Source organism: Papaver somniferum, chromosome 6, assembly GCF_003573695.1.
Source record: "Papaver somniferum cultivar HN1 chromosome 6, ASM357369v1, whole genome shotgun sequence".
NCBI lineage: Eukaryota > Viridiplantae > Streptophyta > Magnoliopsida > Ranunculales > Papaveraceae > Papaver > Papaver somniferum.
The window spans coordinates 111631399-111647500 of record NC_039363.1 but is presented as its reverse complement, the minus strand read 5'-3'; the positions used below and the strand labels follow the sequence as shown (position 1 = coordinate 111647500).

Here is a 16102-nt window from a genome sequence, read left to right as displayed (position 1 = left end):
ACATAACTTTTCAGTGCCGTTTGCTATAATAAAATATCCCCCAATAAATTTCCATATTTCCTGTTTTTTCATTCTAAACCCTCCAGCATGCGAACCTGATCTAACAACAAAAACTTGGTACTTAAATCAGTATATAATGTTTAAAGAAACAAAACCGATATATAAGGTGCACATAAATTATGTAAATTCATTGATAAACAAACAGTAACACTGTGACAACACCGTCAATGGGTACCAAAATCCATATAAAATATAAAGTATTACATCCCACACCATCAAACAAACTGATATCGACAATACCAATGCTGAAAAGTAATTCCATCATATTCTAGATTTTACCAACTAAAGTTATTAAAGCCGCTTATTTCTCACTAAAAGTTTGAATTTGGCACAAGTCATAGGAAGAGATCATCCGCTAACAAGTATCGACGTGCCATGAAGGGAAGACAAAAGTACTAGTATCTAATCTACTCTTTCCACACTTTTTTAGTCTCCACCACTTGGGAAGCTTCAGTTCAGTCCATAGCCACTGACTGTGATTAGGGGTGCACATACCCTAACCATACCCGCCAACCCTACCCTACCCGCCAGTTTTTTAACCGTATCCTATACTATCCACTATTTGACGGGTAGGGTGACGGGTAAAGATTTTCTTAACCGCCAGTAAACGGGTAGGGTGACGGGTATAGACCATATCCTACCCACCCTACCTAGAAGTGCACATACCCTACTCCTACCCGCCAACCCTATCCTACCCGCCAGTTTTTTAACCGTATCGTACCCTATCCATTATTTGGCGGGTAGGGTGGCGGATAAAGATTTTCTTAACCGCCGGTAAACGGGTAGGGTGGCGGGTATAGGCCATATCCTACCCACCCTACCCGTTGTGCAGCCCTAACTGTGATGGTTTAAAGGAGATTTGATTTCCAAGGAGGCGTCCCGAGTCCTCAACACGAGGTTACTAGTTCCCCAAAAATTTTGTTTCCCAATCTTCATTTCTAACTTTTAACCGTTGTATCTAGCCACCAAGAAATGGCATTACGTATGGCCTATGGGCTCCTAGTAGCTGCAGAAGTTTAAGTGCTTGGCAAATAATATAATAAACGTGTATGTAAACACAAGAAAACAAAAACACGGTTTCTTGCTCGGACTGGAGTCAATATCACAGTTCTTGGAGTGTCTTCTCTGAAAACAAGCCTAAATCCTAATCCAAAACTCAAACTCAAACAAGTAAATTATGTCCTGACAGTTGTGTGTAAACCAAAACCCATTTCACACCAGCAAAGAAAGAGACAGATTCCTTCTGACCGTGTAAACGCAGCTCACTTTGATGTAGATACAATTTCCTTTGACTACACGTTGAATTGTTTATCAAGAAGAAGACTTGTTCAACATCCAGAGTGCAACATGGATATTAATATCAGTACAGTACAGTATAATGTGTGGAAAAATGCATGATGGAACATGAAAAAAAGGATGAACTTAGAAAATTTTCAATGACCCGTTTCAACATATAATGTCTGAAAGCAACTTCCATGAACAATAATTTATCAAATCCTCCTGTAACAGTTTAAAATATTGACCCACCATTTCTGCATAAATGGATCAAATCATCAGTTACTGAGGATTTGTCAAAGTCATCTCATTCATATAACGCGGAAATACTAAAGCTACCAACATCCTTTTTTTTGTAAAGCTAGGTAGAAAAGAAAAAAACTCTAAGAGGACTGAAGACCGAGACTGAGACTAAAACAAAGGAGTGAGAGACTTAGCCTGAAACTGAGGGATGGGGTTAAGAAGCTTCTCATTTTAGTCTCTTTTTAGTCATCCTGTTGCTGATAGTTTCTTCAAAGTCACTATCATCGTCATCTGATGATCTATCATCGACTTTCCGTTTCTTACTGGCTGATTGCTTCGGTGTGGTTTTGGGTTCTGGGGCAGGCTTCTTTTTCGCTGAAGAGGAAGTTGCAGTTGTAGTCTTAGTAGAGGTTGTAGTAGTAGTTCTCTTAACAGTAGAATTAGCGGACTTGGTCACTGATGCTGCTTTTATGGGTGATGACATGATTATTTTCCTCTGCGCCTGGTTTTTGTGTTTCTGCTCAAAAACCTGCTTTGCCTCATCCACTGGTAACAAGCCGCACTCCATCATCCTGCCTCATCAGCAAATATTAATATCACATAAATATTTGCAGTAGCATGTGTTATGAACCACCAAATAACTGAGATCATATTATAGGAAAAAGGAAGAAGAGAGCCAAAAAAAATTGAACGAAAAGGACTACTTTTAGGAGAAAATATAAACCGAAACATATCCACTTTTATCAAAGGCAAAAAACCCTTCATATACAACAGGAATATTTGTTCCTACATACATACAAATAAGATATAGAATTATGCAAAGATTAGAGAGGACAAGTAGATTTCAAAATAATAAAGAAGAAGCTGAAGACCACGGGTAGTAGCTTTATATGAGGTTGCTTTTAACTGAAACAATACCCTGACGAAGTTTATGCTTCATTAGAGTCAGCGTAGAATACCAGAACACTATAGGTAAACTTACCAACTGATTAAGAGGGTAGATCTACACCTAATAACTCATAAATCTGTAAAAATCCTCTTATACATCAAAGAAGAACAAAAAGAATCGACACAAGGCTACAAATAGCCCAGGCTTCCACCTTCGGTTGAAGTGTACCTAAAACATCTTAATTTACCTTGTGACACAATACTTAGTCATTGATACCCTGGCAATTGGCGATAAACAACAACAAAAATAATATGCAGTACTTAACCTGTACTCAGTTAATCAACATTCCTTGGTTGCTAGTTCAAAGTTCAAACTAAAAAACAAATAAAATAGCTGATAGCCAATACAGGTCTGCTATGGTCTTATAAGATCATGTCCAAAAAGAGAATCTACGAGAAAAACCAAGACTTATGGGATAGGAAGTACCTTAAACTCGTATTTGCCACCTGATTCAGAAATTATGCGAGGGGAATAAGGGTATGAAGTGACACTGTGTCACGAAACTGTTTCACAATTTCAATTTATTTATTTTAATTGAAAGTTTTAAACCATGTCCAATGAGAGTTCGATCTCGAACTTCTCAAGTCCATGTCCAATGAGAAATCGATTTTAAGAGAACTATTCCCTTAAAATCCTAGGTATCACGTAATTAGGGAATGGCAAGACCAGTGAGTAGGAAGAAAATTGATGCCTCGACTGAGAAACCAAAACCATATCGAAAAATAAATCCCAATCTTGCCGTTCCCTAACTACTTTACACCTAGGATTTTAAGGGAACAGTTCCCTTAAAATCGACCTCTCATTGGACATGGACCACATGGTCTAAGAAGAAACCAGAGTACTATAGGGTTCACTTACTGAATACCATGCTATGGGATTTGAAAGGTAGATACACACCCTAAACTCTAATTAGCTGAGACTTTGTAGCACCAGATTTCATAAAAATCCCTGTATAGCTAAAGAAGAGCAAAAGGATTCAGTATGAGGACTGAAAATATCTCTGACCTTCCACCTAAAATATCTTAACAAGTACCTTAGAACGCAACTACTACAACAGGTGGCAAATCACCTATCTAGTCCCGTAGTACTTAGTGGCCTGACATTGTCGACAAACAACACAAAGGATCAGATGCAAGCGTTCTCCTCTAATACTTCAGCTGAACTACATCTCCTTGTTGTTAGTTCAAACAGCCACCATCATGAGAATAGCAGAATGGCATGTCAAGATAATCACATAACGTATTAACTTGGAACTCTAGTTAGCGAATCTCCTTGCCTCGTTAGCATTTCCACCTTAAACATCAAGACCAGCACTAGATAACTACCCCTCACCTCAACCCCAGACTTTCAGTATGTTCCATTGGCGCACAAGACAAGTTGTATCCAAGTAAAGACTTGTCACCACTATAGGGAAATGCATTTTTAACATGAGCTGATGATCACAAGCTTGAACATCTAAGTGGTGCCAAATGTAATTCAAATATGGCTAGGGCCTAGAGGCAAATCAATTGAAAGTGTTGGTTACCCTTTTGAGGTACCGTGCAACAACTAAGCAGAGGTACAGGCCTAATACTTTTTCGAAACTAATAAACACCAAATACTACTAGTTGACGTTGTACAACATGCAAAGATGAAATTTTTGAATCAATGGACCAAGCGAAATATAAAAATAATGAAACTAGGTAAGGTTTCTCAGAGAACCAACTACCAAGCTATCACTGGAAAGCAAAGATTCGTTAAAAACCATGGCAGAGTACAAAATCTTGGCATATGCTCATGCTGTCCAAGGAAACTAGGAAATGTGTTACCTTTTTCAGCATGGGAATCTACCAAACTACTCAATGTTAAAATTAAAAACAAAGAACACTATAACTGTGCATCAGCTAGGCAATGCAAGTGATTAAACAAAAAAAAAGACCCAATTTTTATCGAAGTGCATACCATAATTTCGCCATTTCGCTATCCGGTCTCTGTTCATAGAGAGACTCGTAAAAAATCCTTGAAGGATCCCTCTGCAAAAACAAAATACAAGAAACCCCATCACTTAAAAGAGCATTAGAAATAGGAAATTCACCCCAATACAGAAATTTCACCAAAAAAAAAACAAAAAATCACATACTTCCTCTGGCGGGTCACGTTTCTGACCCGGAAAATCATAAACCTTCTTCTCGGTTTTGACTACAATGCGCTTTTTTTTCTTCTCATCTGTGACCACAGTACTCTTCTTCCTTCTCTTCTCCTAAAACAAACAACAATGAAATCAAAATTTATGGAAGAAATCAAAAGAAAAAATAGGGAATATGGCGGAAAACCCACCTCAGTCGTCTTGGTTACAGTCTTTCTGATGGAGTCTTTTGTCTCTTCAACGTATTCATCATCCTCGATGTTTTCATCTTTGGGTTCCACTTTTGCCACTGTGGAATCTTTATTATCAGTAACCCTAGTTTTTGCATTGTCAAGAGATAATCTTTTCTTCTTGTTTCCAAGTGTTGAGATTTTCTCATCGATTTCCTCTTCCTTCTTAACTGGTTTCTTCTTCTCAACAGCCGGCATTTCCACAGAGGTTTCTTCTTGGTAGAGAGAAAGGCGGGAGTACTGCTGCAAGTCTTCAAGGAGAGATTAGATTAGGTTGGCCCTGATTGACCGTGATTATAATGTCTTTCTTATTCTTTCCTTTTTAGCTTTCAATTACTATAGTTTGACCCTGGTTGACCGTGCTTTACAACTTCCATTTTTAGTCTTCTTTTGATAGAATCAAGGACGGACCCAGGAAAGATAAATTTCCTTTTAAGGTCCGGGCTAGAAGCTTTAGTCGAGCAAAAAAAAAAATTGGCTTGTGGACTGGGAAGCCTACCCGGGCTAAAGTCCCCTTTAGCTCAGCTGTAGGTCCGTCATTGGATAGAATTACAACTTTCATTTATTGTTGTCATTTATTTTTATTGGTATTTGGGTACACGGTTCTTAATGTACAGAGAAAGTTACTCAAAAATGGAATATCCAAAAAGGAAAATGGAGAACCCTATTTCATAAAAAATGGGTGTCATTCCAATTTCACGATATATAGGAAAGCATTTTTCATGTGAGTATATGGTTTTTGCATAGTTTTTTTAAGCTTCACCAAAAATTATTGTTAGGAAATTTGGTCATATGTTATCCAGAAATGTTATTTGGCCAGCAGATCTAACATGGCAGAGACTGTGAAGGAAAATGTAATTTTCTCTTCGTCACTAAACTACTTGCCTACTTCCATCTTTGCTCGCAATTTTCTTTCTCTCGATACACCATCATCTTTTACCTTTAACTGTTCTTCCAACATGTGCGATTAAAATTTTCCAACGTTGACAACTTATTTTTCTGTTTCTCTAATTAAAATTGAAAATGACATCGTCTTTTTTCTATTAATGAAGATTGACAGTCCTAGTTAATTTATCTTTAACTTGCAGAATATCAACAAGATCTTGGCAAACACCAGGATCAAGATTATTAGTAAAAAAAAAACAAAAACTGAAGACTTACTGAAACTAAAAAACAAGTACTGAAAGCAACGATAACTTGAAAAAGTTTTCTTGTACGAATCAAATTAGCGTTTGCAAAAGAGGAATCAATCATCTTAAAAGAACGTACAAGTGATGTTTACTGTCTTTAAAATGAAATAACATTCTAGAAAAGGATTCCATGGATATAATGGAAATATGGGGAGATTAGGGACCTTCATGACTTGTCCGTCTTGTTGGATTGAAATCCTTATATGGAGAGTCATTCAACATCATATATATGAGTTGTACTTCTACATTGATGGGTCTGGTGATAATATTTTTCATAAAAACCAAACTTCGTAAGCATATGTGATAAAAAACCATTCAATCCTATCAAAGGCGTTTAACATATCCATTTCCAAATCTAAATTACCATCTTTTGCATATTTTATTTTCATACCATGAACTATTTCTTGAACCATGTTAACATTTTCAGAAGAAAAAAACGTTTGCCAAGTCATATATGCTCGTGTTAGTGATATGATCTTTTCAATATGCTTTTTCATTCCTGAAATGAGTCGTCCATCCATCGATATTGTCCCCACTTAGCCACTGCAGTTATCCGGCAGTGTTGGGTTTTTAACTGGCATCGCTGCGGTCATCCAACATCAGCTTCCTGGGAGGTCGCCCATCCCTGTATTACTCCCGCCTGAGCACACTTAGATGCAGAGTTTTCTGTCAAATCTGGAGCCAATTCTGTTGAAAAGGTCTCAGTGTTAGGAAAGGACAAACCATTACTTATATTCCATTCGGCGAACCACAGCCGAAATCGAAGTATTAAAATACCACTACCTTAAATTGGAGCCGTCCTCGGCTTCTGAATATATATTCAATCCCAGATCTCTGATGTCCCCCGCCCCTCATGAGACAAGCACCTGGAGTTACCCCGTCCAGCATACCTTCCCATACTCGGCAGGTGAACCGTCATCCGCTCTGATACCATTTGTAATGACCCGTCTCTTCACCGATATTGTCCCCACTTAGCCACTGCGGTTATCCGGTAGTGTTGGTTTTTTAACGGGCATCGTGGCGGTCATCCGGCAACAACTTCCATGGAGGTCACCCATCTCTGAATTACTCCTGCCCGAACACGCTTAACTGCAGAGTTTTCTGCCAACTCTGGAGCCAATTTTACTGAAAAGGTCTCGGTGTTTGTAAATGACAAACCATTACTTATATTCCATTTGAAAAACCACAGCCGAAATCGAGGTATTCCAATTCCCCTAACAAAAATATAGAAAACGATTTTGTAATAAGCGTTGTCAAGGGTAATAGGTCTGAAATCCTTTGCCTTGCGAGGAGTCTAAGAATCTAAGTCATGTAAATTAAAGAGAGTGTAGTCTTTTTTAATCATTTTAGAAGAAAGATGTAATAAAATAAAAATAAATTCTTAACCATTCTACAAACATCATATTTAACTAAAAGCCATTAGGGTTGATAGAATCCACCAGGATTAGGAGAATTCCAAGCTTCCGTTGACATCAAGACTTCATATATTGCAGCTTCATCATGGATTTCCATGAGCTCTTTCATTATCAGCACTAGTAATAACTTGAATTTCTAGCCACTCATTTTAGTACATTAAACCAATAGATCGGATCAATATCGATGCCTTTAGTGGGGTTTATGTTCGCATGTCATGATTTCTCATTGGAATATTAATTAAGAAGTTGGGTGACTCTTCTTCGCGAAGACAAACAAACAAAATAGTTGGATTATACTCCACAAAAATCATCACTTATCTTATTTGATCGATTTTTCCTTTCCTTCGATTTTTTTCTTCTCTAGCATTCCTTTATTATCTCTTACAGGAATCCTCTGTATTGATCAATTGTAGTATATGTATATTTCCTCATGGGTCCTTGAATTCGTAATTAGACGCATTGTATCCTTCATTTGCTATTAACAAAATTTTTACACTGATTATTTATAAAACAAATAAAATATCAATGTTGAATCTCTATATTTGAATTCTATTTGGCAGGTATCTCTCGCACGTGTAATTAGATAAAATATATTTATATAGTATATGATCTTGAACCTCCACAAAACTCAACAAAGTGGGATGTTGATATGCAATTACCCTTATTTCATTTATAAGCATTCAAAAATTAGTGCCATGTGGACTTATTTGTACATAGATAATGCGTATGCATCTCAATACCTTATTCCTTCACTTGAGGTTAGAGGGCAACAACTTTGGGGGTGAGCATTTGAAATCGAACATGTGGATTCAATCCATCCTACCTGTTTTCTTTGGGTTTGATGCCCAACCCGTTACATTAACATATTGGACATGAGTGCAATTTATGGATTCGACGAATTTTGGATTGGGTGTGGTTCATGTCTCACATATCTGTTGGACACTCACATCCGAATATATCAATATCACTATAGTACAATAGTAAAGTTATTTAGTGATGATATCAGTGACCTGAGTTCGAAACTTGTCAGCACTATATTCTTCACCAATAAAAAAAGGATTGTTTTGGAATTTTCGTAAATAAGGGGCTAGCATAGTATTTACATATAATTATTATATATTCATTTGATCTATTCAACACTTTCTTTCTTTGAATGTACAAGGCTTGCGGTAAGGACTTGTTTTTTTGGGCATTGTCCATCACACTTGTTAATGTTGTTGTTGTGTAGGATCTACGGATATTAAAGTAATTTTTATTAGTTTTGTTTCTCTATTTAAGTTATTGATCCATCTACATATCCAATAGATGCAAATCCATTAGATACTGAGTTAGATGCGGATGTCAAACTTAAAATTCGTTACATATTGCGGATGATGCTAAAATCGGTCCAATCTGGACCATTCGCACCCCAAAAAACTTCCATCAGTAATGTGCATAATGGGCTTACAAGAATTTGGTTTTTGACGAGAAATCATGAAGGTGAAGTTTCAGTATGTGGAGATCATAATATGCACAAATTATGTGGGAGAAACATGTATCATTCTTTCCTCAGAGTCGAACGTGCACTTGCTAACAATTGTTTAGGGTGTGGCTATTGTCATACACTCTGAGTATCAACCTGCCATGAAAATATTTCAACCGGACCATGTTCTACGGGGTTCAAGAATTAAAACATGGGATAATATCAAGCAAAACAGGGAAGAATCGAAGTCTCGAACATTGTTAGGAAAATTAATTTTGGTGCTAACGATGGATAATTAGAGAGTCTCTCTACTTAAACTACAAGAATGTAGAGGTGCCATGTTTTAACTAGTCGACCTTTTCTCTTTCCTCTCACTTCACTCAACAGAAAGAAAAACTCACTCACTGACAATTACTACCTATTTAGATCTGGTCCGTCTTGGGCCAGATCTAAGCGGGTTTTTCATCTATTTTCTTTGCTTTTACAAGTTTTTTGTTTTAGTTAGTTTTATTTATGATTATCTCTTACTATTTGATAAGTTTTGCACACCATTATGGTTGTTTTATTTCATCTGCTAGAGAGGTTTATCTCGGTTTTAATGATCGTTCTTGGATACTATGAGTTTTAAGATCACTAGTGGTGCTCCCCGTTGATGAAATCTTCATCTTTTTTGTCCCCGGTGACGGAATCTTCATCTTTGAATTATTCGGCGACGAGATCTTCAACGGAATCTTTATCAAAAATGATTCTGACGGAATCTTTGTCACAAGTTTTAAGAGATTTTGAGCAAATCACTCCATTTTTAGGAGCATTTCTTTATGAAGTAGATTAAACAAAATGGTTAGAATTTAATTTCGAGAAAAACCATTACTCCACTGATTTGATCGGTTCTTATTCATTCTTATAATCTTCATGTTCTGTTAATCCTTCTCCTTATTCTCTTATTGTATTTGTCGATATTATGTTTGTGTGGCATGTTCTTGTTACTTTGTATTCTCTAGTTTTCCGTTTTAAATCGAATATAGCCTTGAATTTCTATTAAAGAAAAAGGTTTTTTTGTTTCAAAAATAAAAATACAAATAAAATAAAATGCAGAGGTGATCGGCAGTGGTATTGCCAGTCCCACATACTTGTGTGTGCCTTGCAATCTGGAGTCTCACTTGTCTAGCACTCGCATGTTAGAGTCGTTAGAATTAGAGATAATCACCACCTCTAAATTCTAAATGTTGCTTGTTAGACGTAAATTGACGTTAAACAATAGGCAAATTCAATGACAACGTGCTGAAGTTTGAGTGGGCATAAAAATGAGTCCAAAAGAGAAGTCGGTGCAAAAGAGATAAAGTTCAAAGAAGAATCAGGAATCTTCATATCTTGAATCTTGATCAGATCAAGCTCGGCCATTTATGCCAACTTAACCGTGCATAGTCCAACGTAAGCAACATTAACCCGACTCCTCGTTTTCCTATATAAACACAAAACCCCTAACTAAATTATCCTCATCATATGTACTTCCGTTGCATACCAGCACACCTCATAAGTTTAGTTAATCTGAATACATCTCCTGTATTTCAAAAAATATATGCACACATGGCTTGGATTTTAAGAGACAATTTAAGGGCAAGAGGTGCAGAATGGAAAGAAGGATGGACAGCACGAACACTGTCATCAGTCTCACTTCCTCCGTTTCCTTTAATTGCTATATTTGGCATCATCATCTTCTTCATGTCCCTCTCAAATTCAATCCGTAACGAACAGAAACATCAAACTGAGCAGGTGAAATCGAGTTTCGAGATTTTGCTCTTTCTAGTGGTCTTGTTGATAATCCTTGTAAGGTCTACTATGAGTTCTTCTTCAATCTTTGACGATCTGCTTCCGAGAGAACAAGATCAACATGACTTAATTTATGAAGCGGGGAGTTCGTCTTGGGGTGTGGCTTTGTGGATTGTGTTGCTTTTGCTTATTATTTTGTACCTGCAGTCATCTGTCCATTCGGTCTCACTGGTTTGGACTTCTGTTATCTGGACTTCTGTGGTAGTCATATTCTTGATCACTTCTGTATATGCATATATGTAAATTAATCAACTTTTAAATTCATGAAAATATCTCTCTCTATATATATAGTGTTAATCCTCATTTGAATTTCTTGATCCTTAATAAATATATATATATTAAAGGACACATCACTGAAATTATATATAAACATACATATAGATCCAACAATTACACATACCAATTCACAAGTAATAATCCATTCGAAAAACACAGATACAACCTTAGCAAGAATTTCGAACCCAGAGTAGATATGAACACGTTCTCTTTAACTGATCAACCAGCCATCCTGGAAAGTAGATTGGTAAGAAACCATGACGAGCAATATAACAATTATGGCCGCGACAATCCACGGCTGGGCACCCTCAGACGGAATATTATGAATCCTACGTCGGCGCTCGTACGGTGAACGTGCAAATAAACGTTCCGGATTCTCGATAGTTGAGAGCCACTGGACGATGATTAGTAGAACTATAGGTGAAGCTTTAACTACCCAACTAATTTGTTCTTCTGCTTCTTCAAGTACATCTTCATAACTATAGTACCAGGAAATACCTAGAAAGATTGAAATAACTGATAGAATTATGAGTACTGGATATGGCAGAGGATTTAAAGTAAACACTTGAAAGATAGAAGAACTTTGGCTATTTCTGTATGCCATTTATTGAACTTGTTGGTTTGAAGAGGCAGCTCCAAAGCAATATATGTTTTAGAAAATCTGATCAAAATGTTTGATTGATTTGGTGGGTGAATATTTATGAAATTATACTTTATCTAGACCCCTAGATCACATTTTTGATTGACTAGATTTTTTGCCAAATTATTGCTGAATCAATGTAAAGGTCCCAGCATTTTCAAAATAAATAAATAAACATACAGGTCCCAGAGAATGAACAGCTTGTTTGTGACACTTATATGGTGCAGCTTACTTGGGTGGCTATGAGATGGCCATATTTTTCCAGTGAGACCCATTTGTGAATTTAATTCGGGGGAGTCCATGGAGACACGAAATTATTCATAAGATGTTTATGAAGACGGTTGTATAAAGGAGTAGGTATACGTTAACATCGGATTAATTTGATAATGGTGTTACAACTTTTAAGTTAAGGTATGGTCCTATCCGATATAAAGCTTTTGTGGTGCAATTCCGGACCTAGTTAGCAATGCGGGATACGGAGAATAGCTCGGACAGCATATGCACAGAAATTATATAGGATTCGGTCAAAAAGTTAGTCAACCGTTCGATATTCAGGGAGTAGTTCGGAACGGATACGTCCCTGTATAATCATTTTCATAACCAAATAATAAAATTTTAGAATTTTGTCCTCAAAAAATATAACATATATTGATATCATCCAATTATATAAACTACGAGCGGTTGGCCTAGTGGTTCAGAGGTAGTGCAAGAGAGGTAGGGGTGTAAATTCGGGCAGGCCGGGCCGCCCGACCCAAAAACTAAGACAGGCCGGGCAGGTCAGGCTTAATATTTGTGAGCCCGTAAACAAATTCAGGCCGGATAGGCCGAGCACAAGTAGATATTTTGCTACCCAAAGACCGCTTTTTATACGGGCAGGCCAGATCGGGCCGGACAGACCACTATTTTGAATCTTTTTTTTTTTAAGTTTAAATTTTCAAATGAACGGTATTAAATACAATATCCTTTCCTTTCCAACATCGCATATCGTAAGTGATAGTATTATTTTATATTTAAATTACACTGACAAATTTTTATTTTTAGCCTATAATAAATAATTAATTAGAGTACAATAAACTTTCTAATAAGAAAGTATATTACCATTAATGTTTGGAAAAGGTTAATTATAAATAAAAAAACAATTATATATTTTATTTTTCTTGACACAAAATTGACAATTATAAAATTTTAACTTTTAAGTCTTTTTAAGAGGATATTAAATGATTAATGACACATAAAAGGCTTTCAGGCGGACACCAGGTCGGGTATCAGGCCGGGCATCATAATTAATCGCAAAGCCCGAGACCGCCCAATAAATTAATCCAGGCCAGGCCAGGTGGTCCATGACGGGCCATAACAGACTTTAGGCTACTTCGGGTACAGGCGGGCTCGGGTGGATACAGGCAGGCCGAGTATTTTCGGGTATTATTTACACCCCTAAAGAGAGGTGGATGCCATAAGCAGCGAAATGGACAGTTGGGCTTGAATTAGCTAGCCCAGTATGAGTTTGCTGTTTGGGTTTCCTTATATTAAAGTGCATTATTAATACGCCAAATTCCGGTACGTTGGGGTGTGCAACGGACGGACGGTTGCGGATTAGGGGTGTGCAGCGGACGGTTGCGGATTAGGGATGTGTAACGGACGGACGGACGGTTACGAATTAATCGCGGATTTAGTCACTAATGAAAGAAAAAAATATATTGAGTGGCACCATAGTTACTTGTCCTGAATCCTTACATTCCACGAATCACTTTTGGGAGCAAAATGAGGGTCGGCAACAACATATGCGGAAGCGGTAAGGAACCTTGGGGTGGAACAAGAAGAGGAAGCTGTAGTGAACCAGCCAAGGATCATGTCCAAACTTTAGACTCGGACGTAGTTGTTTGTGCTCACATCCAGTTATAAAGAGAAAGGGAACCACGAGCAGAAACTGTTGGTCATACTAGACTCTCAACATAGCTTCTTATAGGGGTAAAACAAAAATTTGCTTGTTCATAGTTGTTTTTGACATAGTTACGTGAACTCAGATGTTCTCTAATTAACATAATTATTGTTCTTCTTATATCCACGATTTGTGTTCTTCTGATTTGTGAAGCTTGTCTTTGATCCAATTTTAATGAAGACATGAGGCTTTTAGATGTTTTATGTGAATTCAAGTTTTTAGATATTAAGTACATAGGGTCCAAATGGTTTCATACTGGAGGATCACATTTAAAAGCTCTAGCTTATTACTCCAGCTTAGTCTGCTTGTTTCTGGTAGAGGTAGAAATGATGGAGTTATGGGAAATAGGTGGAAATGAGTGAGTTACGCGAGTGATTTTTCTGCCCATGTGGAAGTGAGGCAGCATGATCCTAATGTTACTCCTTCAGTAGTATGGATGGAGAAGAAGTAGTAATAAATACAGAGGAATCTAACCAATTCATTCAAGAAAAGAACAAAATTCCCATACTATCCTACGGTGCGGGTGAATCTGCGGATTTACAAAATCAACCGCTAAACTTTGCGGGTTTGAAAACTCAACCGTGACCGGTCCATAGACTCTTGCGGATTGGTTTTCACCTGTAATTTTACGGACGGTTACGGGTGAAATCCGCGGTTTCGGTTTTTCTGGACACCCCTACCGATACGACACAAATAATTCGTGAACCAGATTTTCATCTCATGCTTTTTTTGGGAAAACGACATTATAACGGGGGGGGGGGGGAATGGGCAGTTGGGCTTGAATTAGCTGGCCAAGTATGCGTTTGTTGTTTGGACTTCCATATAATATGGCGAATTAACACGCCGAATTCTTATATGGAACGAATGATTCACGCATGATTCAGATCTCAATATGAGCCGTGAACCAGGGATAGAGTTTAAGTTATTCAGCCGTATGATTCGAATTCATTCTGTTCGGATACGTTTACGAATCGTCGAATTACTAACTAGAATTCAGATAATACTCCAGTCGACGGGTCCCCTGCAGAAACTACTTATCCAAGATAATTCAGATAAGTTTCGACCTCATTTTATAATAAGATTTTCAGTTCATTCAATTTACTTTCTACTCAATAAATTTGTAATAATTCTTCTGATAAGGAGATACAAATGCGTATCGCTCCTTATGATGAAGAGCAAAAAAGGCATTTACAAATGTTGCAACAAATTGGATGATTAGTCAGATGAGTACGGACAGAAGAAAAACATTATGTCAGCATTATAACATGCGGGAATTATATGTACCCCTCCAGATCCAAGGTGTGCTCACAAGAAGATGAATGTTTCAGATGAATAAACAGTCAGATGTTTCAGCCCATCTTTTATGTTATGAACTCCATTTATTTTCAGAGCAATTTCTGGAGAGGCACTATTTATTTTGTAAAAGGGTCGTATGTTTTTGGTCATATTAGAATCTGGGTCGTAGAACATGTCGTTGATGCAATAGAGTTGTAGACTGACTTTGACCGTCTATTATGTTTACTAAAATACCCTTAAGAAATAGTTGAATGACCTATTATCCTAGCCAAGTTAAATACTTAACTAATTAAACTAAATTTTTCGGTTACATTTTATGATTTTGTTGGGTGCTAATTCGAGAGGGCACAAACATGGAAGAACTGATGTAGCACCCCGTGTTTTTAGCATCGCATGCTAAAAGATGCGCCATGGCCTGAAATGAAGCTTCATAAAAAGCTTTCGTTGCTTGGTAATAGGTAGATTGGCTTAAGGCCAATATCGAGCCAAAATGGCGCATTATGTTTGGCATTTGGAAAATGGACAACCTTGCATCATCATGATGCATTAGACCAGTTGGGTAATGGCCTTGGACGATGCAACGCAAACATCGCGCATTCGGCGGACGATTGGTCGAGGGCCAATATTGCACAATCATTGTGCATTAGGCCAAAGAGGGCTGGTGATTGTGCAATATACCAGAGTGTGCTAACAGAGTGAATGTTGCGCAATCATTATGCATCAACCATAACGAGTGGTGCGCAAACATTTTGCAACAGATGATGTGCAATCATTGTGCGACAGCCAGAACCAATGTTGCGCAATCATTGTGCAATACAGAACAGAACTCAACAATCACTGACGGATATTCTGAAATGTATAGCAACGGTCATGAATAGTGAAGCAGGCATGTCAATCCGCTCCCCTTTTCTAAGTTGTAAAAATGTCAAGTTAACATATATAGGGACGGGTAGTTGGTTGAAGGTGCATATACGGACCATGCACCAAGTAAGCTTCATAACTTAGCCGAAAGAATACAAATGATGTGTAAGCCTCATTTATATCCGAAAGATTAAAAATGATGTGTAAGCCTCATTTATAGCTGTGTATCCTTGCGAAGAGGGAATTTGATGCTTAGGCATCTCAATGCTACGCCGCGGAATCAGTAATGCATAATCATCGTGCATTTTGAC

The 16102-nt window shown here is 37.5% G+C and overlaps 2 protein-coding genes across 3 annotated transcripts; both read right to left on the bottom strand.

The window, feature by feature from the left end:
* Nucleotides 1-1470: 1470 nt before the first annotated feature.
* Nucleotides 1471-5151, bottom strand: LOC113286050 (DNA ligase 1-like). Its single transcript, XM_026534771.1, has 4 exons — nt 4844-5151; nt 4647-4766; nt 4469-4539; nt 1471-2150 (listed from the first exon to the last, which is right to left on the bottom strand). The coding sequence occupies exons 1-4, from the start codon at nt 5078-5080 to the stop codon at nt 1805-1807; spliced, it is 774 nt and encodes a 257-aa protein (XP_026390556.1). The 5' UTR covers nt 5081-5151; the 3' UTR covers nt 1471-1804.
* A 5140-nt stretch (nt 5152-10291) lies between these two features.
* LOC113288865 lies at nt 10292-11945 on the bottom strand. 2 transcript variants are annotated; one of them, XR_003330735.1, is made up of 2 exons: nt 11180-11945; nt 10292-11002 (listed from the first exon to the last, which is right to left on the bottom strand). XR_003330735.1 is itself a non-coding variant. In XM_026537997.1 (2 exons), the coding sequence occupies exon 1, from the start codon at nt 11657-11659 to the stop codon at nt 11267-11269; it is 393 nt and encodes a 130-aa protein (XP_026393782.1). In that variant the 5' UTR covers nt 11660-11945; the 3' UTR covers nt 10292-11002; nt 11222-11266. The 2 variants fall into 2 exon arrangements, 1 of the variants encoding a protein (XP_026393782.1); XM_026537997.1 differs by having other exon boundaries at nt 11222-11945.
* Nucleotides 11946-16102: the final 4157 nt, after the last annotated feature.